Source organism: Enoplosus armatus, chromosome 3, assembly GCF_043641665.1.
Source record: "Enoplosus armatus isolate fEnoArm2 chromosome 3, fEnoArm2.hap1, whole genome shotgun sequence".
NCBI lineage: Eukaryota > Metazoa > Chordata > Actinopteri > Centrarchiformes > Enoplosidae > Enoplosus > Enoplosus armatus.
In genome coordinates this window covers 21,976,500-22,003,815 of record NC_092182.1, presented here as the reverse complement: position 1 = coordinate 22,003,815, position 27,316 = coordinate 21,976,500, and the positions used below count along the sequence as shown (strand labels likewise).

The following is a 27,316-nucleotide window of genomic DNA, read 5'->3' as shown; positions in this document are numbered from 1 at the left end:
TGCATTTAATGAGCCCCAAAAGATTGCTGCCTGAAAGTCATTCCAAAGTCAAATTAAGGCTGAGCTCATTGAACACGTTTCAAAACTCAACTGCGTCATGGCTATAACCTCAGGGGTAGATTTAGGTCAGAGTTGCACCGCCAATTGGACTGCTGAACGAGTGGCAGCAGATACATCTTTCTTGGTGGCACGAACGAATAATGAAGAGATTTCCAAACGCTTCTGCGCACTACCACAAGTCAAGAGGGTGTTGGTGCAAAAAAGGAGTAAATAATACTTGCTGTAGAATCTCCAGTGCAGACTCCCAGTTTATTGTAAGCTTGCGGTCACACATCAGAGCTAATACTAATACAGAGGCATAATAAAAGCTTATGCATATTAGGGAACCCATGCAATTGTCAAGTGAAAACCATTGTAACCGATTTGGGTGTTTTTAAAGGAATACTCCAACATTTGAGGAACTTATTTGCTGTCTCCCCGGGAGTTAGTCAAGAAGATCAACATCAGTTTCATCTCTTTGCACGCCAGCTCTGTCTGTGACGTGTTTAGCCAAACGTTAGCTTAGCGCAAAGAATGGAAGCAGGAAGAAACAGTTAACTTTAGCCTAGCCTAGCCTTCATCAAGGATGCTCCCAACAACTCCAAACCTCTCTTATGTAGACATTGCGTGTGTGTATTTAACGCGTAGAAATACAACAGGAGACACTGTGGTTTATGAGCAGTTAGCCTTTACATTGGAGCTACTGTATGTACAAATAAACAGCAGCTGTTCCCAGTGACTCATCTCAAAAATCACTTGGATCTGCTCTGAACAAAACCTAGTTGATTAACATTTTTTCTGGTTAGCCTGTTAGCTAACAAAATATGTAAACATGGCAATTTTGGAAATGCTGGAAGATGTGCTCTCCCTCTTTTGGTGGAGGCCAGCATCTTTTCATCTAGTAAACTCCTGGTGTTGAAAAGTATTTGTTTTTTCCTGCTAACATGTCTGGTAAGAATCTATTTGTATATTTTCAGTGTTATACTTCCATGTACTTCTTACTTTCAACAAATGAACAGGCTGTTTTGTGTGTCACATAAGCAGCTTCTCTGTTAATTGGCTAATGTTCTAATTGATTGCTCTTCTGGAGGAGACTTTATTTACAACTGATTAGTCATTATCAGATGAGTCTGTTTGCCATCATAGAACTAAATGTAAACGGCTTGCACAAGAGGACATTTGTACAGTCGGTGACTCTGGAGAAATGGGTTGACAAATGCGAATAGACTTTTCACGGGTTTTGCTTCACAATGTGCTGCAGTTCCCAGAAATGTTAGAAAAAAAACTTGTGGCTCCCTAAACGTTTCATAACGTTTGAAGCAAACTTACCAAACTAAAAGATAAAAAGATAAGATAAACGTGAAATTGGATGGTCATCAATTCAACTCGACTCATTTCTTATGAAGCTGACATTTAAAGAATATTTTCTTACAACGCCAGTGTTTTAAAGGGACAGTACGAGCTTGCATACGGCTGCGAAAGGAAGAGTGCAAAGCATACGAATTGCTATACAGCAGACAACATGTCACTCTGCAAATGTACAATAACCATTTAGTCACTGTATCCCGCAGCTAGGCATTCACTGTCTCTTCGTCTCCGTGTTTGTCTGTGTCTCTTGCAGATCAGAGTGGACGGTCTTCTGGAGGGAGGAGTGCTGTACGAGACAGTGACCGTGATGAAGGATAGCAGCCCCATCCTCCGGGACATGGCCTTCTCCCTGGACCGGAACTCCCTCTATGTCATGTCTGACAATCAGGTGAGGATACGCCCTCATTTTGCTGCTGCTGTCAGGAGAAACGCCAAGCAGCAGGGTGATGTCGCAAGCAGCGAGGCTGTCCTTCAGCTGGAAGCCCGCGGGTTCAAGCACCCTGTGACACTGAGTGTTTGCCATGGCGACACGTCCTTCAGCCAGATACTGTATGTGTAGCATGAAATTTGGAGTCAAAAGTTTTACTTGCGGTGAAAAGGTACAGTGTGTTCCCATTGGGGAAATGAAAATTGCACAAACAAACATAAATTATGGTATTTACATGTGCATTTAGGTACAAAACTCATAATTAATTCCTGTTTTCTGAAGATTTAATTGGATCCAGTTTATCAGGATATTGCAAAAAGAAATGGCTTTTATCTGCACAGATACCAGCATTACAGTTAGCCTTATTATTGTGTACAGTTTGGGAATTAGCAGTTTCAAACCAAAAACATTAATTTATATCAAATGATAAATTAATGCTATTTATTTGGAATCCTACCAGATGATTATGACTTATCCCCAAAATCCAGAGAGGCAAGCATTCACAAGCTGTGTGTCTACAGCTACAGTAGGGATTGTTAAATATGCAGGCTGTGCGTAAAGGGATGGACCACTGTTCTAATTACTTATCCATGCGAATCGACTTACAGTGCATGCATCTTTTGTACGTGACACACACACACACACACACACACACACACACACACACACACACACACACGACCCATAGAAAACCATTAGCTGCTATTTTCTGTGTGGCTGTATCCCCCCTCGTCTGCTACTTACTTGGCAGGCATTACAGAGGCGAGCAGTTGTTGTTGTTGTTGGACGATATTCTCTGCACTCATTGGAGATAAGAGTGAACAGTGGTAATCACTTTCAACTCCCATCAAGTGATTATTTTGGCGCGGCTGCATGGCACTGTGAAATGGGATTAGGTGTCAGTGCAGCCAAAAACAAAACAAAAAAAAAACCCTATCACTGCTTTCAGTTGTCTTCTGACTGCTGGAATGTATCGAGCCAGAGTCACAGGACAGAGACGCAAAGGGCACAGGGACAATAGCAGTTGTGTCAGTGGCTCCAAAACTCTTTTTCTGGGAACTTGAAAAAAAAAAACCTCTAAAAGCATCAAATTTAGGAAAACAAGTGATGTCATCTGAAGAGAATAGAGACAGTATTGCGTTGGGTACTGTCTTCTAAAACAAATCAGCTCTTCCTTCTGTGTGATAGACTAGAACAGACAGGACATCACTTATTGATGAGCTCTGGTCGTTCAAGGAGAGACACATGCTTCCTTCAAGGAGATAGCCAGCTACTCTTTTCAGTCCGCCTCCAGTGACACATAATAACTGAGCAAAAACCAAACCCAGCTTGGCCAGGCATTTTCTCTCAATATTAGAACAGCTTTGGCTTTGTAGCCCTCAGGAGCTCGGAGCAGAGTAAAGCCTTCCACTTTCTGTCTCCCTCTCCATCTTTGCTCAGCTTTCCCTTCAGACTTTCCCGCAGCTCGGGTAAGGAATCCCCCAGGGAGAGGGCTTCACTCACAGATTTCCCACATTTCCAGTAGATCCCAGAGATGAGAGATTTTCTGATTCCTGGGAGCCAAACAATACAGGAATGATGTGGAATGAGGAGCGAGGCACAGACAGATTTGGCTGAGATCAGCCGACCCTTGTGGAATAACAATGAGCCTCTCTGTCTCCTGCCGAGTGAAACACGCAGGGTTAGCATGATGATGAAGAGTGAAGAGAGAAAAGAGGGAATCAGTGTGTGTGTGTGTGTGTGTCTCTGTGTGGATATATGTGTCTGTGCGTGTGTGTGTCCGCACCAAAACATCATTTGGGAACCATTATTGATATGAAAAAAAAAAAAAATCTTCACAGCAGTTAATCTTTTCTCTCACTGTGTGCCTTTAGTTTGATCATTTCTAAGAATAGAAATGCTCAGTATCCAAACACACAATAACCTCGCTGAATGTCACTCGTCTGTCTGCGAAATGAAGGCTAAGGCTTTAAACCTCAGAAGGGGGGAAAACTGCTGCAGGGTTTTTCCAGGGCAATCTCTCAAAGTGCCACTCTGTAAAATGTAAAATCATTGCTTGAAATCCCATCCATCCACTTCTTTCTCTCTACCTCTGTCTGTCTGTCTGTCTGTCTGTTCCCTCTCTCACCTGGAGTGAGTTTACTGTACAGCAGTGGTTTATCATCTGACGTGCCTCCGCAGCTCTATCTGATGAGCTCAAGTACCAACACCATCCGTCATGATCCAAATGTGCTCATTTGAATGGATTTTAAACTGGATGTTATTCAACACTATTAATCATATGAATGTGGATATGGTTACTATATTTTTTTTCATACACTTCCAGTAGGTCAGTTTGGAGCTCGGAGTGGCAGACAAAGGACATTTTTCAACACTAACTCTTTATTTCGTCTTCTCTGCTCGCTTGCTAACTGTCCTGTGCAGTCGGCCTCTTGTGGCTGCTAGTTTTCGGGTTATTGTGACAATAAATATACTAAAGATCAGCGTCAATTTGTAATCCTATTTGATTACATCCTAAACCGAAATATCTGGATTTTTTTTAATCAAATCATTATTTTTTAATTACTCCTTTGGAATTAACTGCTTTAAAATATTTCCATGTGCCCCATAGCAACTCCAGAAGTACCTTGTGGCGTGCACATACCCCTGGTTGGGAATCACCGATGTACAAAATGTGGCTTTAAGAGAGTGAACAGGGAAATGTAACATGACACAAGTGTGGATATACAGTATTAGCTTCAGAGTGAAGCTACTGTCGATATAAATTGATGTAGGTAACTGCATGATAATACAGTCAGTGACGCTTGTCTTTCTAAAACTGAAGAATTCATTTCTAAAACGTCACATCTGCAGTAAGTCAAAGCAGAACAAAAGTCCACATGATGAGGAATTTAAATTAAACAGCAATCTGCGTTATATGTGATCTAGTCTGTAAAAATATTAATGTTTAGTCAACCAAGATTTTGTTATTATTGGTATCACAATTTGTCTCAAGTTTATGTTTCATGAGTTTTATTTTCTTTAATTTTGGGAAACTACTCATTAGTTTTTCTAATGCTGTACAATAAAATCTGGTCTCAAAGTAAAACAGAAATAATGTCCTAAAAGCACAAAATCCTGGGTAAGACCTGACAACCACAGTCATGATGTAATACAGACGGTCACGTGATGGCTGTGGATTTTCCAGCCAGACTGAGAATATAGGATGACAGTAGTGCAGAGGTCTAAAAGCCTGTATGCTCATCTGACAGCATTCGTAAAGTTCAAGTAAATCCGGATGAAAGTGTTAAAGTTAAAGTTGGAGCATTAGTGTAAGGGCATACCAGATGCTGTGAAAAGATAAAGGTTTTGTAATTCCCAAAGCTGGAAAAGTGGACGTGATCATTTGGCCCTGCAATGATACAAACGCTGAAAAACACTCAAAAGCAGCCAGACTGAGATTTCACTTCTCCGGGAGTGGAAGGTTGTCATTGGTTTTTCTGTGTTTGCTTTAAACGATCAGTTTCTCCTGAAGAAATTATTTCAGAGACGACAAGACAAACAAAGGCTTGATGAGAATTACTACATACTGCGCCTAGTCATGAATGATTTATGAGGCATCTACAGTACGTTGAACATATACTGAGGAGGAAGGCTTAATTCAGTGATGCACAACTGTAGAAAGATGATGGGGATGCACAGAGTTTATACAGTGAAATCTGGATTAGTGACCATCTCTTGACTTGCTGAATTCTGTTGCGCTGCTTTCACCTGCGATGGTCCAGGACTTGTGGGAAATGGTGTTCGTTAAAAGGCAGCCAAAAACAAAATAATTTTCTTTTCAATTTTACAGTCCTTACATAGACATATGGAGTGAGCTATGCAACATATTGTAAGTAATTTCAATGTGATTTTGAATGCTTGTCAGAGAGGATTTGATTCAACCCCAATTTTTGTGGCCATACTTTATCACGTTAAATATTGAATATATAAGATATAACGACAAAGAACCTAGTGGTTAAGACGCATATCATATAACTGCAACGTTAACCGTTCTCCACGTTTCCTACCTGTACTCAAACTGTCGCTATATAATAAAGGAAAATGCTTAAGAATGATGCTAATTCACATGCTGAGCTGCTATGCTCTTTAGACCTTGTGAACATAAAACCTAAGGACACGTCTTTTGATCTTATTTGGATTCAACACACTGCATCCCTGCTCGGGTCAGTTCCGCTAAACAAATCAACTCTGATGCTTCACATTGGTTTCTTCGCCGGGCAGCAGAAAGCAGAAGATCCATAGCTCTCCCCTCGTAAAGGTCACGCTGCCTAACGTCCACGGACCAAACTTTGTTAGTTTAGACGAGCTCCGGTTCACAACAATTCATGGTTTATTCCCACTGCGTCAGATATGGATTTAGACCCCTCAGCCCCTCCCGTGCTACAAAATAATTTTGCTAATGGAATGCACCGAATGGGTTCTGAACGGCTGGAAAAAAAAGAGAGAAAGTTATTTCATAGGGAGCAGCAGATAATCCATTTTGCCAACACAGACCTGAGAGAGCACCCACTTATGCTATCAAGAGCACCGGAGACACTCTAATCCATAATCCACTCTTCATTTGTGATTGCTTACATCAGGAAATTGCTTGCATCATACGTCCAGGACCATGAATAATAAAGTATAAAGTAACTGGGCTCAGGATGCAGCTCCAACCTGGTTTTGTATGCAGGGGTGGTGCTGGCCGTGCGACAGCAACAACTCTCACAGCAGCTAATGGGGAGCTTATGCTTTGCCAGACATTCAAGCATGGAAGTGGCGGCAGTAGAGGAGTGTGTGGTTGTCTGTCTTTTTGCTTGCGTGTGCTCCTGAAAAAATAAAAATAAAAAAGGCAGCATAAACCTCACAGTTTAATTACTATTAAAAAATCGTCATGCTTTAGTAGTGCATGAACATCTTTTACCAAATGTTATAAAGAAAAGTTAAATAAGAATATAGCTGCAAAAATATGCTTCTCAAATAGTTGTGGTGACATTTAATGTGCTTTCTGACATCTGAGCAAAAAAAAATCTGAAAATTCCTCATGTGGGCCGAACCACAATGCTGCATGTTGCAAATTTGTGTCTGCAGCAAGACGTAGAAAAAAAAGGGCTTGTTTTCCTCTGGGATATTCTACAGTGTGAGCTGTGATGAGGCTTCCATATATTGCAAAATAGACAACATGATGAAATGGGCTTTAGTCTCTCCTCATCAAAACTGCTTATTATTTCATCAGAATGTTTTGGTTGCAAGTCTTCGTTGACCTTATTTCCACTCCATGGCAGCCATTTTTAACTTTTGTCACACTAAGAGTTGCATACTTTAATCAGAAGAATGACATTTACATACAACTAGTGTTAAAAATCAGAAGTCCTCTGCACGGTTCTGTAATTTATTATAACAATACCATTTAAATTTTTGCAGAAACCCTAGGTGGCAACTTCAAATGCCTTTCTTTAATCTGAACAGCAGTCCCAAACTCAACAAAGATATTCAGGTTTGGTATAAAACAGAGAATAGCAGCTAAACCTCACTTTGGAATACCTGGAATCAGAAAACATTTGACAGTATTGCTTGCACTGTCTGTTTTTAATAATTTACCTCTCTATCTTTCCTTAACGTGTGCTACTCCACATTTTAACCCTCCCTTTCATTCCTCTGGTTTAGGTGGCTCAGGTCCCGGTGGAGGCCTGCGAGCAGTACGGTACATGTGTTGAGTGTCTGAGCTCCGGTGACCCCCACTGTGGCTGGTGTGTCCTGTATAACATGTGAGTCTGTTTCCTTTATCTTCTCCCACGTGGTCATATGTGCAGTTTAATGTAACAGACTTATTATGCTCCCTGTAGGTCACCATTAACAACAGCTGGCTGGACAAAAAGAAAACCAAGAAGTGGTTGTTGGACAGTGTGATCCCTCTTAAATAGCTCTATATTTAGGACAGCAGAAACTGCATGCCCACCAGATTTTACTGTCTGTAAGGCGGAGAGGACAACTGGTGTTAATGGAGGAGGGAAGGATTAGCCTGTGAGTCGCAGCGGGTGTATAAACTGCACCTCTACATACCCGGGAAACATTTTGGACCTGACGGAGCAAGCTTATCTCTTCCATCTTAATTATCTGACCCCCAGGTTAGCTTGCATAATACCTCGATATGGAGCAAAGGGGATTCAGGAGATTAAAACCCTGTGTTTCTGAACCAGCTGCTGTGTTTGAAGCTGACCTCAGCCAGGGATTTACCCCTGCCTCATCATATGACGTCTGCAATTCAGGGAGCAATATCTTTATGATGATCAGCATTTTTTAAATTGCAGCTCTCAGTGTTATCAAATTGCCAGAAGAAGAAAAAAATGTTTTGTTTTAATCTAAATTACCTCATTAAACAGTTGTTTTTCCTTTTTTCCTGAGTGCTGACTTTGTGTGCAAGTCCCATTACGCTGTTTATTTAAATTAATGCCTAACACTTATCAGTGAATAGATAGGCTGCTTTTCCCTCAAGTAACCCAAAGTGAATCATGATCCCTCACATTGCAGAATGAGGCTACTTTATTTTTCTGTCTATTAAACTGAGACTGGTTTTTTTTTTCGAGCCTCTGAATGACTCTCAAAGAGTGTCATGTAGACCTCTTTCAGGATCTCACTTTCCCACCCCTGGCACAGTGCACCAAAGCACCTAACTGTGTGGGGGGGCGTAGCTGAACATGTACAAAGCCTGGAGGAAAAGGGAACAAATGGCACCATCAGACAAAACACAGTGAATAAAAGAGATGAGAGATGAAAGGCATCTTTTTTTTTTCGGAGGCACTTCAGCTGATGAGCGGTCAGAAGGTGGCTGTCTATACTCCTGTGGCTCTGGTCCGCCTCAAGGAGCCGCGCCAGCAACAGCTGTCACCGCCTTTCCATCCCGCCTTTATATTGTGTTGTAATTACAGCAGAGGCCTCAATGCTCTTTGAGCTCTCTCAGGAGGTGCCACCCCCTCAGCAGCATCTGAGAGTGTATTAAGTACTATCTCCCCTCGCTGTGCGCATTACACATTTAAAAGAAAGACATGATGGTGTACAGCCAAAATACTCTCTGAGTTTTCCATTACAATTTAACCGTACAGCTGAGAAACTGTTTAAATACAGCCTGCCTGTTACTATCAGAGGCTGCAGAGACCTAACTCCTATAATGCCTCTTTCAAAGAAATCAGTATCAATACAACCACATTAAAAAAATCTCTACAACAAATCCCCATTTCTAAAACTGGACAAATTGCCAAAAGTTTTAAAAATCCTTTCTACCCCTTGTCATAACTTTAAATGTACTTTTACTTTGCATTTCTCTCTTACAAGATTATTCTGGGGCCAGACTGTGGTGCCGACCCTTTCACTTCTTACTTTTAATTGCCTGTTGGGATCTCGGAGTTGAAGCTTATTCTACTTTTGCACTCGGTGTAATTTGCTCTGCAGAAAAAGCACAGTAAGAATGTAAATGGAATGATCTGACCAAGCATCCGACAGACAGGCCATGTGCGGCAGATGAACATGCACAATCCTTTATTGTGGTTAAGTTAAACAATGCATTAAACAGCTTCAGAAACAGTTTTAAATTGATCATATTTTATAGTATATGTCCATATATTACAATATAATGACCTCAACTTTGATTCAGACATGACATTCACTTTTAGCTTTATTTGCATGCTGTTTATAAATATATACTTTTAAATTTCATAATAGAAAGAGTCATAATTGACCTTGTTTGCAGGTCGAGGCACCCTGTCAACAGTTTTACACACGTCTGTTTTATAATGCTGGTCTATGGGGAAAATGCTTTTTGGGCCGCAGGGGAATTTTTGGACAAAATTGGAAGCTAGGCTGAGCGGCACTGCCGTATCCAGGTCTTATCATGTACTGATAAGCTGTACTCAATCAGGTGATCACCACAATAATTAAAAGTCATCCTGAGACTGCACCAAATTCCATGGCAATTCATTCAATAGTTGTTGAGGCATTTCACTCAAAACTACAAACGTGAACTATGGTGGCACCAAAAGGAAAGGCACAGAAGGTATTTCAGCGTGTAGTGAAGTGGTGGACCTACGGATTGACATTGCCAGAGAGTTTGCTGCCCATAATTGATCATTAAACTTGCTGCACCATTTTACAAGTTGTTAATTGCGAGTCCCTCTTGCTCCACAGGTGCTCGAGGAGGGATCGGTGTCAGAGGGCGGAGGAGACCTTCCGTTTCGCCACTGACATTGACCGCTGTGTGAAGGTTATCGCTCACCCTGACAGCATTGCCGTATCAGCACATAGTGTCCCCGTGAGTGTGCTTATCATTCCACCAATCACTGCTCTGTCACTCCACTCACAATGTTTATGAGCAATCACTGAAAGTAGCCTTGTGCAGCCACATGTACAGTAAGTATGAGCCTGGTAGAGAAGATTAGTTTTGTGAGAGGTGAAGAGAGAGAGAGAGAAGGGTGATCCTCCCTGCACTCTGTTTATTTTTGGTTTAAACACATGTACTCTGGGATGGGAGACAAATGTGAAAAACAAAAAAAACAAATAGGTGGGAGTTGCTTTTGTGGCAGAGAGCTACTCTGTCTGCATCTCTGATGCATCTGCCAAAAGGTTGATTACATTTCCTAAAAGCTTAATTCAACTGTTTCTGTACAGAAGCCAAGAGCACAGAGGAGTGAAGTACAGTAGCAGCTCAGGATTATAGAAGGGAAGAGTTCGACATTTTGGGAAATACACTGAAATACAGTGAATTAGAGGAGAGAATTAATACCACTCTAATGTCTGTCTGTTAAAAATGTAACTGGAGCTAGCAGAGGATTAGCTTAGCATTGCACAAAGACTGGAAACAAGGGAAGCAACTAGCCTGGCTATGTCCAAACATGACAAACCCTGCCTACCAGCACCTCTGAAGCTCACAAATTAACATTTATTATGTCATTTGTTTAGTAGCGTAGAAAAGTGTAAAAACATCAAAGTGCGGTTTTACAGGAGGGTTATGTGCCGGACTTTTTCTTGGCCGGGAGTCAATTGTGTCGTTTTTACAGTTTGGCTTTTGTACGGATAACACAAACAAGATTTAACGTGTTCAATAGTGAGCTTAAGAGGTGCTGATAAACAGATCCCAAAATGTGGAACTATTTCTATAACTCAAATTCGGTGCATTAAATCTTCTCCCTCTCCTGTTTTTTTTCAGCTGCTGCTGGAGGTGAATAATGTCCCGGACCTTTCTGCTGGAATCACCTGTTCATTTGGCCAGCAGGCCCAAGTGGAGGGTCACGTCAACGGGAACAGGGTTATGTGTCTGTCCCCGGCTGGGAAGGAGGTCCCTCAGATACCAGAAGGACAAGGTGAGCTCAGATATGTCTCAAAACAAACACATAAAAAATAAAGCTGTACGCTAAATGAATATAGAGATTGAGGGTGATGCCAATGTCAGGTGAAAAACTTAAAATAATAATATTCCCGACACAAAAAAGCAGTCTTCTTTTCAGATTGACCACCTTGCATTTTGTGTTTATCCAAAGAGTTTTATAAGTACCAAGGAGCAGTAGAATTTTCTCTGAGCATATACAGTAATCCTTCAATTGAAGTTTCCGACTGAAGGTTTTCTTATGACAACAGCAATATGCCCTTGCAGAGACGCAGACACCAGGTGGCTCTTTACAGAAGTGTGATAAAAGTATTAACAGTTTTTTTCTCATTTTGACCTCCTCTTTTCGCTCATTGTTTTCGTTCTTTCACCAATTCTTTCTCTCTCTCTCTCTCTGTCTCATCCCTATTTCACACTGTTTTCTCTTTCTCTCTCTCTCATTGGCTCTCATATCTGTGCTTTCACTCACTATGCTCCCTCTGTCCCCCTCCCTCTCAGACTGGGCTGGTGTAGAGCTTCGTCTGAACTCAAAGGAGACGGGTCAAATGGTCGCCAGCACAGAGGTGAAGTTCTACAACTGCAGCACACATAAAACGTGAGTCCAGCTGCTGCCGCCCCTCCCTCTCCCCCCGTCCACCCCACCTTTGATTTGTTCAATAGATGGAAGAGCACAACTTAATTTAGGGCAACTGATGCTCACAACTCCACTTAAGATCGGGCTGTTAGATAACCTCGGAGTTCAATTTATCTGTCAGGTTTCATTTGAGTCAACATGATGCATTTGCCATGGCCTGTTTGTTTCGACTTTGCTTAAACTGGCAGTTTGCGGGCTTATTGCTCACAGCTTTAAATACAAATAACTACAGATTCTCTGTCATTTGTTCTTAAAAACCTCAATGATCTCTTTTTCTTATACATTTTGCAAAGCATATATGCTCTTTTTATGCAAAACCTTATATATATTCATACCTGGAAACTGCCTAATACTGTAAACCCACAGTGTTCATAAGTGAGTAGCTTTACTGGTGCAATGGAGTGCGCATCCCTGTAGGCCAGCAGTCTCAAAGGACTCCTAAATAGATAAGCATTTGACTCACACACACCCTTTTTGACTTGACTTTGTCCAAAGGGGCCCCGCCAGAGAATTGTGTCTGCTGTGAGATATGAGACATAAGACATTTTAGATTTTTAGCCTTGCTGTGGTGCCTTGAGGGTAGATAAAATAATGTAAATGAAAGAGGACTTTATTGAAATGCTCATGCCAATATAAGCTTCCTCACTGGGCAGGGAAGCTGCTTTGACTTTGAGCCATTATGCTAATGTAACTGTATCTACCGTAACAGTAAACTATGAAGAGAAGAGTTTCTATCTGCATAACAATTACAAAACACTGCAACAAAGGTGGCTCTTATTAGGCTGAATGCCAATTAGCAGCATTTCTCAGCTTTTAAAGAAGTCTGCAAAACAGCAACTTGAGCTATGAGTTTTCACAGCAGACAGTTAACAAAGCTCCGGAAAGGCCAAATCACACAGTGTTGAATTAATTACTCCAAAAACCTTCATCATGAAATGTTTGGGTTTTTTTGTCCACTCTCCGTGAGTGGTACAGTAATAGCTGAGAGAGGGTACGCACGTTGAGGTGTTACTGAGATTTGACAGTCGTACATTCACATTTCACAATCCCTTAACCGTGCCATGAATTATGCTCACAAAAGCTGGATTCAGGAATATACAATAAATTCACTCTAGGAGGGAACATTTGATTGATGGTGTATTCACAACCAAACCCAGGAAATTAGCCCACAGCAGATACACATGCCACCTATTCAAAATGCTCTTTGACTGCGACATGAATGGCCCAATATGACCATATTAAGCCATTAGAGAGAAACAGTCGGAAGCTCATCACATCCGCCTCACACCAACACGGCCTCCATTAGCTGCAGAGTGACCCTGTGAACTCCCGTGATTAATAATTCAGACCAAACACACTCCTAACCAAGCACCTCCTCCTACACCTCCCCCACTACCACCATCACCTCAGCATCACATCACCCTCCATAATTAATTATCCAGTGTTTGCAGCTCCCTGCCAGTCCAGTTCTATTAATACCCAACCCCCCAAATTTGTTTCTCTCACACAACACACACACACACACACACACACACACACACACAGGTTTGTATGTCCATACTGGCCCTGAGCAGCTAATTAATATCAAAATTTAATGTGGCTGCACTACATTTATTGGCATTTGTAGCTTGCTATGAGCCGCAGTATTGGAGTGCTGCTAGTAGCTTTATAGTTTCCTCATGGTTTCATCTTATTTCATGACCACATTCAGGAGAATAGACTTTGATAGTGCATGGATCTGTTTTCTGCACAATGGCCCACCTCTATTATCCACCCCCCTCCCTTCCCCCACAGGGAAATAGGACATCAATTTTCAGCCCTCCAATTGCTCTGTTTGGTATATCAACAGCTGTGCATCACCCATCTCTTCACCTCTCAGCTCTCCACCCAAAGTTGTATCACAATCAGCTTCCTGATTGTTGAACGAACTGTGACTAAATCCAGTCTAACAGGGTTGTTTCAGCACAACTTTAATCCACGACTGACCGTTGGCTGCAGCTGACGGAATCAGAGCTAAAGATGTTTTGCAACTCTGCTCATCAAATATTCAGTTCCAGTTCCAGACTTTGTACGGGGGACTTTTAGAGTGTAGTTTTCATTACAGTCAAATATAACAAATGTAAAGCAAGGCGTCTGTACAAAACACTAGTTAAAAACCTTGTCAGGACACTGTATGTCCTTGTTACACATATTTTTATATGACACTGTTACAACTGCTTAAGAGTGCTTCAAGTGACAGCGACACTGCCAAGACTTCATGTTTAAGGTCATCTATTGTCATCCACGACAAAAAGACTACCATTCATGCTGTCTCTAAAGAAATTGGGGACATCGGATCTCTCCATGAAACACACTGACAAGCTATAATCCTTTATCAGTCTCCCCTTTTCAATCCTCTTCACCCAGGAGATGAAGATGTAGATGATGGACAGGAAATAAACAGGGACCCATCTTCCTTTTTTAACATTCTGTGTAAATGCGGAGTAATTCAATATACAGGAGGTATTATTAAAGTTTTGCAGTATGTAGCAATGCGTTCATTTCATCCTGCAGGTGTCTGTCCTGTGTAAACAGCACTTTTCGCTGCCACTGGTGTAAATACCGCAACCTGTGCACCCACGACCCCAGCAGCTGTTCTTTCCAGGAGGGCAGAGTCAACGCCTCAGAGGTACTGTGCACACATTAGCTGATTCAAATGTAGCTTTCAAGACCACCAATTATCTGTACCTGTGTGACGCTTTTATTTTAAAGGCACAATCCATGATTTAAATTTAAAAACATAGCCCTGTTACAAAGAATCAACCACACTGATAGTCTTCAGCCTCTAGGAGGCTGTATTTAGGCACAATGGTGCTTTGCGCTAAAGGCTAGTCAGCATGCTAACATGCTCACGATAACAATGCTAACATGCTGATGCTATGCAGCTATGTTTAGCATGTTCACCATTTTATTTTAGCGTGTTAATATGCTCACATTTGCTAATTAAAACTAAACACAAAGCACAGCTGATGCGAACGTCATTAGTTTTGCAAGTAGTCAGGGGGTCCAACATCTAGGAACTATGAATATCTGTACAACATTTTGGGCCAATCCATCCAGGAGTTGTTGAGATATTTCAGTCTGGACCGAAGTGGTGGACTGACTGACTGTCACTGCCATAGAGCCACGCCACGCTGGCTAAAGATTACTGATTAGGCCATTAAGAGGCTTACAAAATTCGGGAAAAAAATAATCATTATCATCATTATCAATATTACTATAGATAACCAAAGATTTAATAAACACATTGGCAAAAAAGTATGGTCCTAAATAATCTAATATAGTAATATACAAAACATATTCATAAGATGGCGTGGTCTCAGTCTTAGTTTACTGTAGTGTAAAGTGTACCATGTAGCATATGAATGCAAATCATGTTTGGAATAATGATTTATTTGCCCCATTAATCCCTGTGCTACATAAATCCTCCATCTTTATTTCACACATTCATATGTCATATGTATGAATACAGATTACATAGTACAGATACACACATATTGACACATAGACACAAACATCTAAAGACACACAGATAAACAAATATATAGATACTATAGATAGAAACCTACGCACCGTAGATAGATAACTAGTTACTTGTTAGTTATTAAACTACTACTTATGTATTATGCATGGGTATTATTAAGGAATAACAGCATAAAAAATGCATGTTTTCTTACTGTGAATAGTTAACAATTTACGTGTGATGGTATGTTGTTTTCACAGGACTGCCCTCAGCTCCTTCACTCTGGGGAAATTCTCATTCCGGCCGGTGAGGTCCGACCCATCACCCTGAGGGCACGAAACCTTCCCCAGCCGCAGTCGGGCCAGAGGGGCTACGAGTGCGCGGTGCATGTGCAGGGTGTCAGCCACCGTGTCACGGCGCTGCGCTTCAACAGCACCAGCGTGCAGTGCCAGAACAGCTCGGTATGACCTCAAACACTCCCAGTGGGAGTCTCACAGCTGTCAAATGAGGCAGATAGCTTGGATGCTGTGTAGGCAAGGTACATAGGGTACATCAGTGAATACCGCCTGAGGTGTTGAGCATACTGAGGAGAAAGTAGAGGAAAGGGAAAGTAAGAGTAATGAGGAAAAGTGCAGAGCATTTGAGAGTGACAGGGAAGGAAGGACGGAAGGAAAGGAAAGGAAAAGTGTTGTATGACTAAAGTGAAAAGGGTGGAAACTGTGACTTCAATATGACTTTGCCTCGTATGCTGGATATTGTCAGACTGACATCTAGGTGTTCACAAAGCGTAAATGTGATGCTCCCAACAGACAGTCACAGTTTGGTGGTGAATACAGGAGATTTTTGGGACTTTCGTTGCACAACGCAAATCACAGGCTAAATTTCGATGCAAAGCGTACCTTGCTACTCTGTGACAATGAATGAAAAGGCCATTTTCTTCAGATGTGGATGATCGGCCACCCCAACCAGGGTTTGCATCCCTACATGTCAACGAGGAGAGAAGCAGACAACCATGGCAGAAATGACAGATGGTTAAAAGCCTCGTCTCTCTGGTGCCCTTTCATCCTCTCATTTTCCCCCCACTCTGTCTTTCTCTGTATCTTTCTTCTTTTTTTTTTTTATCTCTCTCTCTTTCACTTTCTCTCTCTCTCTTGATCCACTTACTGCACACTCCCTCACTCTCTGTTTCTGCTTTTCAGTACATGTACGAGGGTGTGAAGATCAGTGACCTGGCAGTGGACCTCTCCATCGTATGGAACGGCAATTTCATCATCGACAATCCAGAGAAGATTAAAGGTGCCTCTGCCATCCATCACTGCCAGGCCAGAGAAGTGTAAAGCACTCAATCCACAGGGGATAGACGGGTCATAGAGATCACTTCAAGGCTCCCAAAAGGCCTTGAGAGAAAGTTCACAATAGCAGGGAGTGTTATCAAAAAGCACCCAATCACTTGTGTGCCCAGGGGGGTGAAGGGTGAATCTTCGTATTTGCTCAGTCTGGCTCTCTCGGCTGCTCTTGGTTTCCTCTCCATCATCATGCAAGAAAGGGTGTTTGGCAGTTTTCATTCTGGGCTGTGCATTAAATACATCCCCGTAGCCAAGGATGTACAGTGACGGCCATGAATTTTAACAGGCCCTGTCATTCCTTAGGTAAGTTACTTTATATGGGCATAAATATGGGCTACTTACAGGAGAGAGGATGTAAGAGACAGACTTTATTGGATTACTTTGGCATCTTTTTTCTTAGAAGAGGGAATTTAAACAAACTTGCATTTTATGACTTTTATTGAATTTACAAGTTGACTGTCCATGGATTTAGTTTATGGATGTTATGTTTGGTGTTGACGGTACATACCGACTGTTTAATGTGCTCTGAGCGGTTGATCAGTTTGATTCAATTTGAACAGATCATCGTAATTGCAAAAGCACTCCCTGCTGGTCCAAATTTTGTTGTGTTTTTACAGAATATTTTGGTTTACATTTGCTTTCATAACCTATTAATAGCAGTGATTTTCTTTGTTTTTGATGGATAAAAATTTACACGTGAAGTTACTTGATATTTTAACTGACCAGATATCCTCTGTGTTATCCCACAGTGCACCTCTACAAGTGCAGCGCCCAGCGGGACAGCTGTGGCATGTGTCTGCGGGCGGAGAGGAAGTTCCAGTGTGGCTGGTGTAGCGGCGAGGGCCGATGCACCATGAAGCAGCATTGTCCTCCCATCTCCCCCTACGCTAGCCGCTGGCTGAACCTTTCTGCCAGGAATGTCAAGTGCACCAACCCACGCATTACTGAGGTCTGTTTGTTTGGGCTGTTGGCCAGTCAGTCAGTCAGTCAGTCAGTCAGTCAGTCAGTCAGCCTGTTAGTCAGTCAAGCCACTAAGCTTAAATGTACAGTGTATTTAAATGTTACAAACACAAGATGTGAGTTTCTTGTGTCCAGGTAGTTACCTAAGAATGTAGTTTCATTTAAAAAAAAAAAGCAGTTTCTGGGGTAGGGAGAGTTATATATAGTCTTAGTGGTCATGCCAATTAATTATTTTTCTTCTCAGAAGCCTGGATTTCTTTCCATTTATTTTCTCCAACAATATTATGGAAAATTGTAGTAATAAAATATTTGTCTTGAACTAGGCAAGCCAGCTGAAAGCAATCATGACATTGTAGTGATTTGAAGCTGAAGATGCAAAGTTCCAGGTGTTTCTGTTCGCAATAAAAATAAAAGTAAATAAAACTCATTTACTGAGGAGGCATGCCTGACAGAGAAACTAAGGTGAAGCAGGTTGTTACAGGAGCTGAAACTACTTTATTTCACTCCGTTCTCGGCTGCCAACTGAGGAAATAAGCTTCACCATGGTCCCATCACCGTGTAACAGTGACGTCTGATTGCTCAGGGTTGTCGGATAGTTTTGTGCTTCGCCAGAATGTGGAATAAACAAGATAAACAAAGACAAAAACTAATTTCCTGTGGAGAGTATTAATAGGTTTAGCTTGGGGGCTAAAGGCTTTGAGCAAAAGCCCACTGCCCATAAATGTCCAGTCACAAGCCTGTTTCTTCAACCACCCATCTATCCTTGGTATCAAAAAACAGTATGCCAACACATCTTGTTGGATATTCCTGGTGGTCTGTCAATATCAACAACAAACAATTATTTTATCTGTGGCCACCTTCCACTTTCCCATCCAAGTGTCTGTTTACCTGAGAATATCTCACATTTTATTCAATGCCGGCAGAATACCTCAAGTGCTCCAAAGTTAAACGAATTCAGTTTGTTTAGAGAGTGGTGATGGATCTTTTATGTCACAAACTCCTGTTCATTCTCTTGAATGAGGCACAGTGGGTCGGACACAGAGATGCAAGGCTCTTCCACTTCAAAGAGCCGCAAGTCTTTGATGTCCCTGTCACATTATTAGTGTTTCTGAAGGAGCTGCAGCAGAATGAATCAACTACCGAGTGCTGCTCGGGAGAGGAGTGTTGCTCCGACTCGCTCCAGTTCTGCTCTGCAGGTCCTAAGGTTTCCTGCTGGGATGGTTAACTTTACACTGGAGAGGACTGGGAATAGGTTTCTCAAGGGTTTGTTATCCACTGCATTATTCATTAAAGTTTGTTTTGAATTATAGTATATTTCAAGGCTTTTTGAATTAACACTGTCAGTATGTGAGTTATGTAATTCACACAAACTTAAGGTAAACATACTTAATGTTTACATAGAGATTGAACGGAGGAAGTGTGTCTGTGAACACTCATCTTCAGGTCATGTAGAAGTGCTAAAACAAAGGCAACAGGAAAATCTAAAGAATCAAGAATCTAAAGCAAGCCTTTGACCCAGCTCTTGTAGAAGTCTTTTAACCAATATACATTTTGAGGGCCAGTATTTTTGTACTTAAGTAGCCAACAGTTGTTATTTTGTGAAAGTACTCCAAATCTCCAGAGTCATATTTCTGACCAGGGTTTATTTAGCGTTTCACCATAATTTTATTCCTGTAACTAATTACATTATTTTGGAATTGAACTCTCTTTATTTCACATTATCCTCCAAAGATATGTAAACTACTTCCTTTAAGTGAGAAATCTATTTACAAAAACATTATTGTACAGAAATTCTTCTTCTTACAATCACTTTCTTCTCATTCCTATGTAGATGAGCCCAGTGGCAGGACCTCTGGAGGGGGGCACACTGGTCACCATCCAGGGCCTGAACCTAGGTCTTTCCTTCTCTGAGCTGGAGGGCAACGTGGAGGTGGCCGGTGTGCAGTGCACCCCACAGGAGGAGGGATACATCACTGCAGAACAGTAAGAGAGACTCCTCCCCTGCCCAGACACACATGGATTCATACTGTACTGTGCTGTACTGTGCAAACACACACACACACACACACACATAAATAAACACATGCAATCCCCCCCCCCCGACACACACACTATTTTTCTCACTGACACTAGCACAGTCTGTGAATAAGCCGGAGCCCAGCGATGCCTCATCAGGTTGTAGGATTGTGTGGGGGGCTTTGCATTGCTCCGGTGCAGTCAGAGCCAAAGGAAGAGACAGTCTTTGTGTCGTTGTCGTTATGAGGCTGTCGGCACAGCTGTAATTGAAATGCGCTGCATGTCGCTGACTGGAGGGACAATCTGTTAGCCATGTGTTTCTCTCACAGCCATGTAATGCGATTGGGCTCGAGCTGCAGGGACTTTATTTATATCCTTGTAAAAAGAGAAAAAAAAAAGAAAAAGAAAAGAACATGCCAGCGGAAAATTGGAAAACTCTCGTGATGTATGAATAGAAGGGCTGGGCAGGGACGATTCATTGGGTCCTCTTATTGTATCGGGGAACGCAGTGTTTCTTGCGCAGAACGGTGCACTCGGCAGGACCATTCATTTGGCACACACAGTGCTTTAAAACATGGCATTACAGCTGTTACAACCATTAATTTCAGCATGGGGTCAGTTGCTATAATGACTTATTCATGGCGCACTTTATCTTATTGACCTGACAGGCAATACTGATTTATTGAAGAAACTCCTGTGTTGTCATGGCAACCGGAGGTAATGGTGGGTGGCAATCGTGCTGGAGATGGGGAGGGGTGTAGTTTATCATTTGAGTTATATTGCTGTTATAGGTTTCCCATTAGGAAGAAAGATGGCCCTCTGTATTGACCCACAACTTCTATGAAAGTCTGCCTCAATCACACTGGCCAGCAGAGGCCATCTTCCCCCGGTGCAATTCATAACAAATGTGATACAGTGCAGTGATTCTGCTGTGTGTGTGTGTGTGTGTGTGTGTGTGTGTGTGCCTGGCTTGTGTTATTACTTGTATGCATGATGATCTGTTGCATGTGTGTTTTTGTGCACCCACACTCATGTTTCTGTGTTTTTTGTCTGGACAGGATTGTGTGTGAGATGGCTGAGGCTCCTAAAGGCAGTGCAGCAGGTCCAGTGAAGCTGTGTGTAGGTGAATGCAGACCAGAACTGCGCGCACAGTCCTCCCAGCTCTACTCCTTTGTGGTAATTCTGACACTGAAACACATTCACTTTGTCCATTTGTGTTTGCAATGACTTAGGCTGAACATGTGACGGCAAGTGAAAGGCAACAACTAATTTGATCTATTCAAGCCACTGCAATCATTAACTGGAGAGGAAGACAGAAATAGACTCTTGATTTTAGTACGACAGAGATTGTTCAGGAGAGAGTTCGTCGTCATTATGAAGGTGTTTCTAATGGTTTGCTCACTGTGTGTGGCAGATGAAAAGAATGATGTGCTTCATTGCGCTCAAGCCAAGAAAGATTTTTGTTTGGTTTTGAAGATGCACTGTATCATTAGTATGTTTTTTTTTTAAATCTTTTTTTGATAGGGGTCATAATAACATTCAAGTCAAGATGAAACGACATTCCGAGAATATCCAACTAGTATCATGATGTATTTCCGAGTGAAACATGACAGGCAGGCGGGACATAACGTTGGGAGGAACGTTGAAAAGTGGGCGTGTCATCACCGACGAACCGTGCTGTTGCTCGCTGGCTAACTAATGAACCTTAGCTCTGTGCCGCTAAATGTTGAAGATTGATTGATGGGTGGATGTCACGATATCATTGGTTGAAATTGGTTGGTTCAAGCTTATGTAAGCACACATCATATTTCGTTTTAGAGGAAGAAAGCATAATTAGATTTTCATATAAGAAGAAGAAATTGACTTTTTGTAATTTTGTTTGGCATATATTTCCCTTTTCATCTCAACTTTAAACTATTTTCTTTCTGAAGAAACTCCTCCACAGTGATTTATTCAGCCAAGGCCAGTAGAGCAGGACTTTTCAGAATCAGACAATTAATAAGACATACTGTATTCTGTGTTTGACCTATGTTGGATGAAACATTAATGAAGTTTGGTTCTCCACAGACCCCTTCAATGCTGGCGCTGACACCAGGCAGAGGTCCTGAATCCGGGGGCACTAAGGTCACCATTGTCGGGGAGAATCTGGGAGCTGGAAGCACTGTGAACGTGTACTTTGGTAATCAGACCTGTGAGCTGTACAGGTGAGTCTGTTGATTGCATAACCAACGGATGTTATCTTAACCTTCCCTTCCTTAAGACTTCAGATTCACAGATACTAAAGTGAGACTGCTTCCACACGATATTAAAGATTTAGCCCCCTCTAATCTCTACGGAACACAGTGAAAGATCACTCTATTTAAAGAAGCACACTTTAGATACAATTAAGTGTCCTTGTGTTAAATGAAAAGTCTTAATAATGATTTGTGACGAGGTGATGAAACCCACCGCAGTAGGTATTGTTCTCTGTGTATTTATAGATATCTATTTAAAGTTCAAAATGCCTCACATGGTAGGAGTCAGGGGGGTGAGGCGAGGAAGCCATTAGCTAGAGCACCCTCTAATTACAGTGTTCCATCCCTAATGTGTCTGTAACGAGGAAGAGATGGAACAGTCTATAATGAATCCTCTCCCCTTATAGTAATGTGCATGGCATCATAAGTGCTTGAAGTCAGGGCTATGCAACCGCAGCAGTGAGTGGGCAGAGTCATAATCAAAGGCATGAATAAATGTTTTGGTCCACCCACCAGGAGGACCATGTCGGAGATTGTGTGCTTCTCTGCGCCGTCTGTGACGAGAGCAGGACCAGTGCAGGTCAGCTTGAGTGTCGACCGGGCCAAAGTACCTGGGAGTCTGGCCTTTGAGTACATAGAAGACCCCACGGTCCAGCGCATTGAACCCCTGTGGAGCATTACCAGGTAACACTAAGCAATACAGTACTGCATATACACAGATACCAGCCACATGTATGTACTGATACCTCACGAGGATGGAGGTTAACTCCTCCCAGTGTTCATGGGGGTTTTGCTGTGAGGGCCAGTCTCAAAAAACATCTTGCGAGTACTGCTTACACACAGATCGTAGCAAAATGGTAGCAGCGTCACGATTAACAAATGATTGCCAGTCCTGCAGGGTTCTCACATGCTTGACATGGGTCGCAAATATGATGTTAGTTTGGATTAGAGAAACATGTAATAATTAATGAGAAAGGAAGAAATGCCATTTTGGAAACTGCAGCTTTGCGGCACATAAACTCTGTTTTACACATACAGTATGCACTCAGTAGTATCTGCGCAAAAGATAGACAAAGACACTATATACAGTATCTATCTATCTACTTTTTTTCTAGCATTGCATTTATTAGTTTTCCAAAAAAGGTCAAATGATATGAAAAACCCTACCTGCAGTTACTCAGGGTTACAAATTGATAAGATATCTAAGTCTCAACGATCACAACAAGGTGATTAATATACAAATGAAAATCTGTGTTCAAAATAGTACTTTTTATTTATGCTACACTTCATTGAAACCCTCTTCATGGCTTCTACAAGAATGAGCGTGATGCTGCCAACGTTACAATGAAAGTGAATTTGCTGCATAAACATTTCTATCACAGCTGAAAGGTGTGTTACCTGTTATTCCACTAAATAAAAGATGGCACTTAATTTGGTTTCGGGTGAGCACTACGTCCCTGCAGATTAGACTTCAGAGAGACACCCTGGCCCTCAGCCTAGTGACAGGAGGAGCTTTGTGGAGCTGCAATCAAGAGCCCTCATCGTGAATGTGCAGTCCCACTATGTGGCCCTACAAGCTTAGGTACCCTTTGAAGTGTGAGAAGAGAAGGATTGGCGGGCTGACTAGACTGGCCAGTTTTTTTTAAGCCATTTTTCCTCATTTCCCTCCTGTGTTCTTCCCCTCTTTGTCTCTCCTTCTCTACTTTCCAAATCCATACTACAGTTTGCTAAGCTCACACTGCAGCACAGGTTATGCAAAGATTAGAGAGTGTTGTTTATTTTAATCACATCTAGCGCAGGTATGTAAACAAGTAGCACCTGTATTCATGCTATGCCAGCCTCGCAGTCATGGATGAATATAAAATAGCAGCCAGCTGGTTCGCCGTTTGATCTGGCTCTTCTGCCCAATAACAAAGAGCCAGCTACAAGGCCAGCTATACCTCCTCAAACCTGCATTAATTCAGTTTCTCTGGAAAATGTTGGGTTTGCAAGTTAAAAAGGTTGATTTTTCTGCGGTCGTCACTCTAATTAAATCACGGTGAGAGGGTAGTTTGCATTCATATATTAAAGGCTCCCTGGAGCTGAAGTGGTATGCTTGTATGTGCACCTGCATGTGTGTTTGACCAATAATTCTTGTTGCTTATGAATGAACTTGTTCCTTCCTCGCCAACAGTGGACACACCACCCTGACAGTGACTGGAACCAACCTGGATGTAGTTCAGGAGCCGCGGGTCAGAGTCAAATACGCCGGCCATGAATCTGTGAATGTGAGTGTGACAACTGCTAATATACTGCACGCAATTTTTATGGACGTTGCTTACTCAAGCTGAGAGAAAATGTCACCGTAAAGTCGTTCTTTATTGATAATTTGCTACAATTGTAACAAGATAGATTTAGTGCTGTGGTCAATTTACTCCTTTTTGTTTTTACATACTGATCTGTACTGGCATTTTTACTTAAGATAGGATGACAGGTAGGTTTAGTATTGAGCTTGAAATATTGAATGCATGAAATAAGGAACTACCAAAGTGTGAACAAAGTCTAAAAAAACAACCAGCCTCTGTAGCAAACAGCCTCCAGGATGGAGGGCAAATTAACCAACAAGAGGTTGAAATATTATGACACAATCTAATAGGCCGTAGTTTGTAAAATGTCACTGTTGCTGTGGATGTAAAAATGAAGCCATATATAAATAAAGAGGTTAGAAAGAGGTTGCATATAGAGAGGCTCATTCCAAAATGAAACTTTAAAAAACTGACATGGAAGTACAACTCAGTTTTGGGAGGTGATTTATGGTGCAGCTTCAGCTTGCCTGAGCTCCTTAGGCAGGTGGCTTCACAGTGATTGATTGTTCCAAAGTGTTGGGGCCCCGATGGCTAAAGTCCATCCACCTTTAGCCTCAAGTTTTCCACTTTGGACCGGTCAGGGAATTGCCTGAGGATCTGAGACTGCACACTGGCTGAAGGAGGGTTGAAACTTCTGGAGGGGACTTTTGACTCGACCTTGAAACAGATCAATATAAACTTAAAAATCAATTCTTAACAGGCAACTAGTGAAGAGATGCCATACGAAATGATAAGACTGTTTGCTTGTACCAGCGTAACAGAAATTTTAAAGATTTTAATGTGTTATTGATGCCAAAATAAAAACAGAAGACATAGTGAATACGATTTGAAAGAGTTTTCTAGACCAGTAAATAATTGGTATATATATATATCAAATTAGTGGGGAAAAAAAATCTTTCAGCGGAGTCGAGGTCAGTCTCAAAAATCACAAAAAGGCAACTTTTCATTTCATCGAGGCATTCCTTGAAAGAAGAATGTGTCTCTGGGTTTCAGAGGGTAAATCTGTATTGTTGGCCCAGCAGTGGAAAGAGACATGTATATCTAAACGTGTATCTAAAGATGATATCTCTCAGGTGGAAGCATGTGAAAGTGAACCAAGACGAGGCCACTGAAAATTTAGGAACTTCAAATGAAATGTGTTTGAAGAACAGGAGTCTTTTTTCCGTAGACAATGTTGTGTGTGGGAGGTATGCCCTGAGCCAAATAAATGGTGTGTTAATGATGCCAGCCCGGACTTTGAGCCAGTCAATTAAAACTGCATGGTTTACAGTGTCACTGGCAGCACTGAGATCTAAAGGGATTAAAGCTGAACTTTAACCCAAATCAGCTGCTAAAAGAGGGTCATTGGTGAATTTAATGAGGGCATTCTCTTTATCGCACATATCTCGAAAACATAACTGGAATTGCTTTAAAATGTTTTGAATCACAAAAGCAGTTAATTGACTTGGAACAACTTTCTGTGAAACCTTAGATAAAAACTAAAAGCTTAGCAATTGGCCTGAAGCTAAGGGGATTTATGGGATCTGCTTGATTCTGAGATGGATTTTTAAGAACTGCAGAAGAAAACAGAAGGTGCATGGCAATTTCAAAGAGCAATTGGCTATTGATAAAGCACCAATAACTAAAAACAGCAGTTTCAACAATTTGGCAATAACCCCATCAAGGGAGCGAGTGATTGGCTTCATATGAAACACAGTTTCTAGTGGATATGTGGGAGAAATGGCTTCAAAACAGATAGAAACATTCCCTATTAGCGTATGACCCTGGTCTCTGCCTTTAGAAAGCAGCTTCAAACATTTACAGGCAGAAGGTCAAAAACAGAAGCGCAGGCAGGAGAACATATGGATGGGAGGAGGTAAATATGCTGGGAATACTGTAACAGCTAATGAATAACAGTCAGACATATAGATATCATTAATCTCAAGTTATGTAGGTTAATACCACAGAGACCATCAGTATATTTATGTTAATACACAAGTTGAATAGGATTAAAAGGCTCCATAAAATTCACAACATCTGGATGAAATGACTGAGAATAGTAATTCTGTCACATTTGGGCATGACGTGAGACATCTGTTCGGATCTGTTCAGCAAAAGTGGTTTAATTTATTGCCTTAATGTGTTCACATGAGGTGGAATTAACAATTACTAGAAGTTTTAAATGTTTTTAAAGATTGGACCGTTGCCTACAACAGAAATTTCTGAGGCTAAAATATTTACTCATGAATTTCTGCTGCTGGTCTCAATCATTCATGCAATTATTAATGATGCGGCAAACACTGTGCCATTATACAATTAAATATGCATCTAATGATAACCGGATTTGATTCCTCTCCAGGTGTGCAAAGTGCTGAACACAACCACCATCAGCTGCTTCGCCCCCTCTCTGAAGGCGGAGTTCACTGCAGACCAGGAGACGATCAAACACGTGGACGAGTTTGGCTTCGTCTTCAACAACGTCCAAGCTCTGCTCACTTACAACAACACGAGCTTTGTCTACTACCCCAACCCTTACCTGGAGCCCCTCAGTCTATCAGGAGTTCTGGAGCAGAAACCTGGTGCTCCAATCATACTCAAAGTACGTCAGATGAGATGTCACCTGCTATTATGGTTTCTTTTTGGACTTCCCTGCAATATATAAGGAGGAAATTCTCAAGACTATGCAGTATATATATATATAATATAGAAAATTAAATACATATGATCTAGTCTAATGCCATCTATACCCTGCTGTCCCTTCAATGATCAATTCATCTGGTCATGTAATCGGCTACACAGAATATTTCGAAAAACACAATGTTTAATGAAATTAATGCATATGTCTTACTTCACATTGTAAACAAACACACAATAGTGGAGTATAATAGTGTCTCATGTCTCTCTAACTAGTCTTTCTGCTAGTTAACTACTTCTCCCATGACATTCCCTGTGAACTCCTGTGCTTCCTGTCACAAAGAGGACACGGCCACTTCTTGTAGTTTCTGGAATAGATTTTTTTTCCATCTGCCTTCGGCTTTTACACCATGTGCATTTTCATATCTTTAGCTC

The 27,316-nt window shown here is 41.6% G+C and overlaps 1 protein-coding gene across 1 annotated transcript in view; it reads left to right on the top strand.

The window, feature by feature from the left end:
- LOC139282961 (plexin-A2-like) overlaps window positions 1-27,316 on the top strand; it is a 55,657-nt gene that overhangs the window by 14,196 nt on the left and 14,145 nt on the right. Inside the window, exons 3-17 of the mRNA XM_070902882.1 lie at window positions 1,661-1,795; window positions 7,523-7,623; window positions 10,037-10,160; window positions 11,055-11,208; window positions 11,730-11,826; window positions 14,419-14,533; window positions 15,628-15,828; window positions 16,567-16,663; window positions 17,463-17,662; window positions 19,505-19,656; window positions 20,748-20,865; window positions 21,757-21,893; window positions 22,440-22,607; window positions 24,097-24,190; window positions 26,607-26,846. Coding sequence (XP_070758983.1) covers window positions 1,661-1,795; window positions 7,523-7,623; window positions 10,037-10,160; window positions 11,055-11,208; window positions 11,730-11,826; window positions 14,419-14,533; window positions 15,628-15,828; window positions 16,567-16,663; window positions 17,463-17,662; window positions 19,505-19,656; window positions 20,748-20,865; window positions 21,757-21,893; window positions 22,440-22,607; window positions 24,097-24,190; window positions 26,607-26,846 — 2,133 coding nt within the window. The remainder of the gene's footprint in view (window positions 1-1,660; window positions 1,796-7,522; window positions 7,624-10,036; window positions 10,161-11,054; window positions 11,209-11,729; window positions 11,827-14,418; window positions 14,534-15,627; window positions 15,829-16,566; window positions 16,664-17,462; window positions 17,663-19,504; window positions 19,657-20,747; window positions 20,866-21,756; window positions 21,894-22,439; window positions 22,608-24,096; window positions 24,191-26,606; window positions 26,847-27,316) is intronic.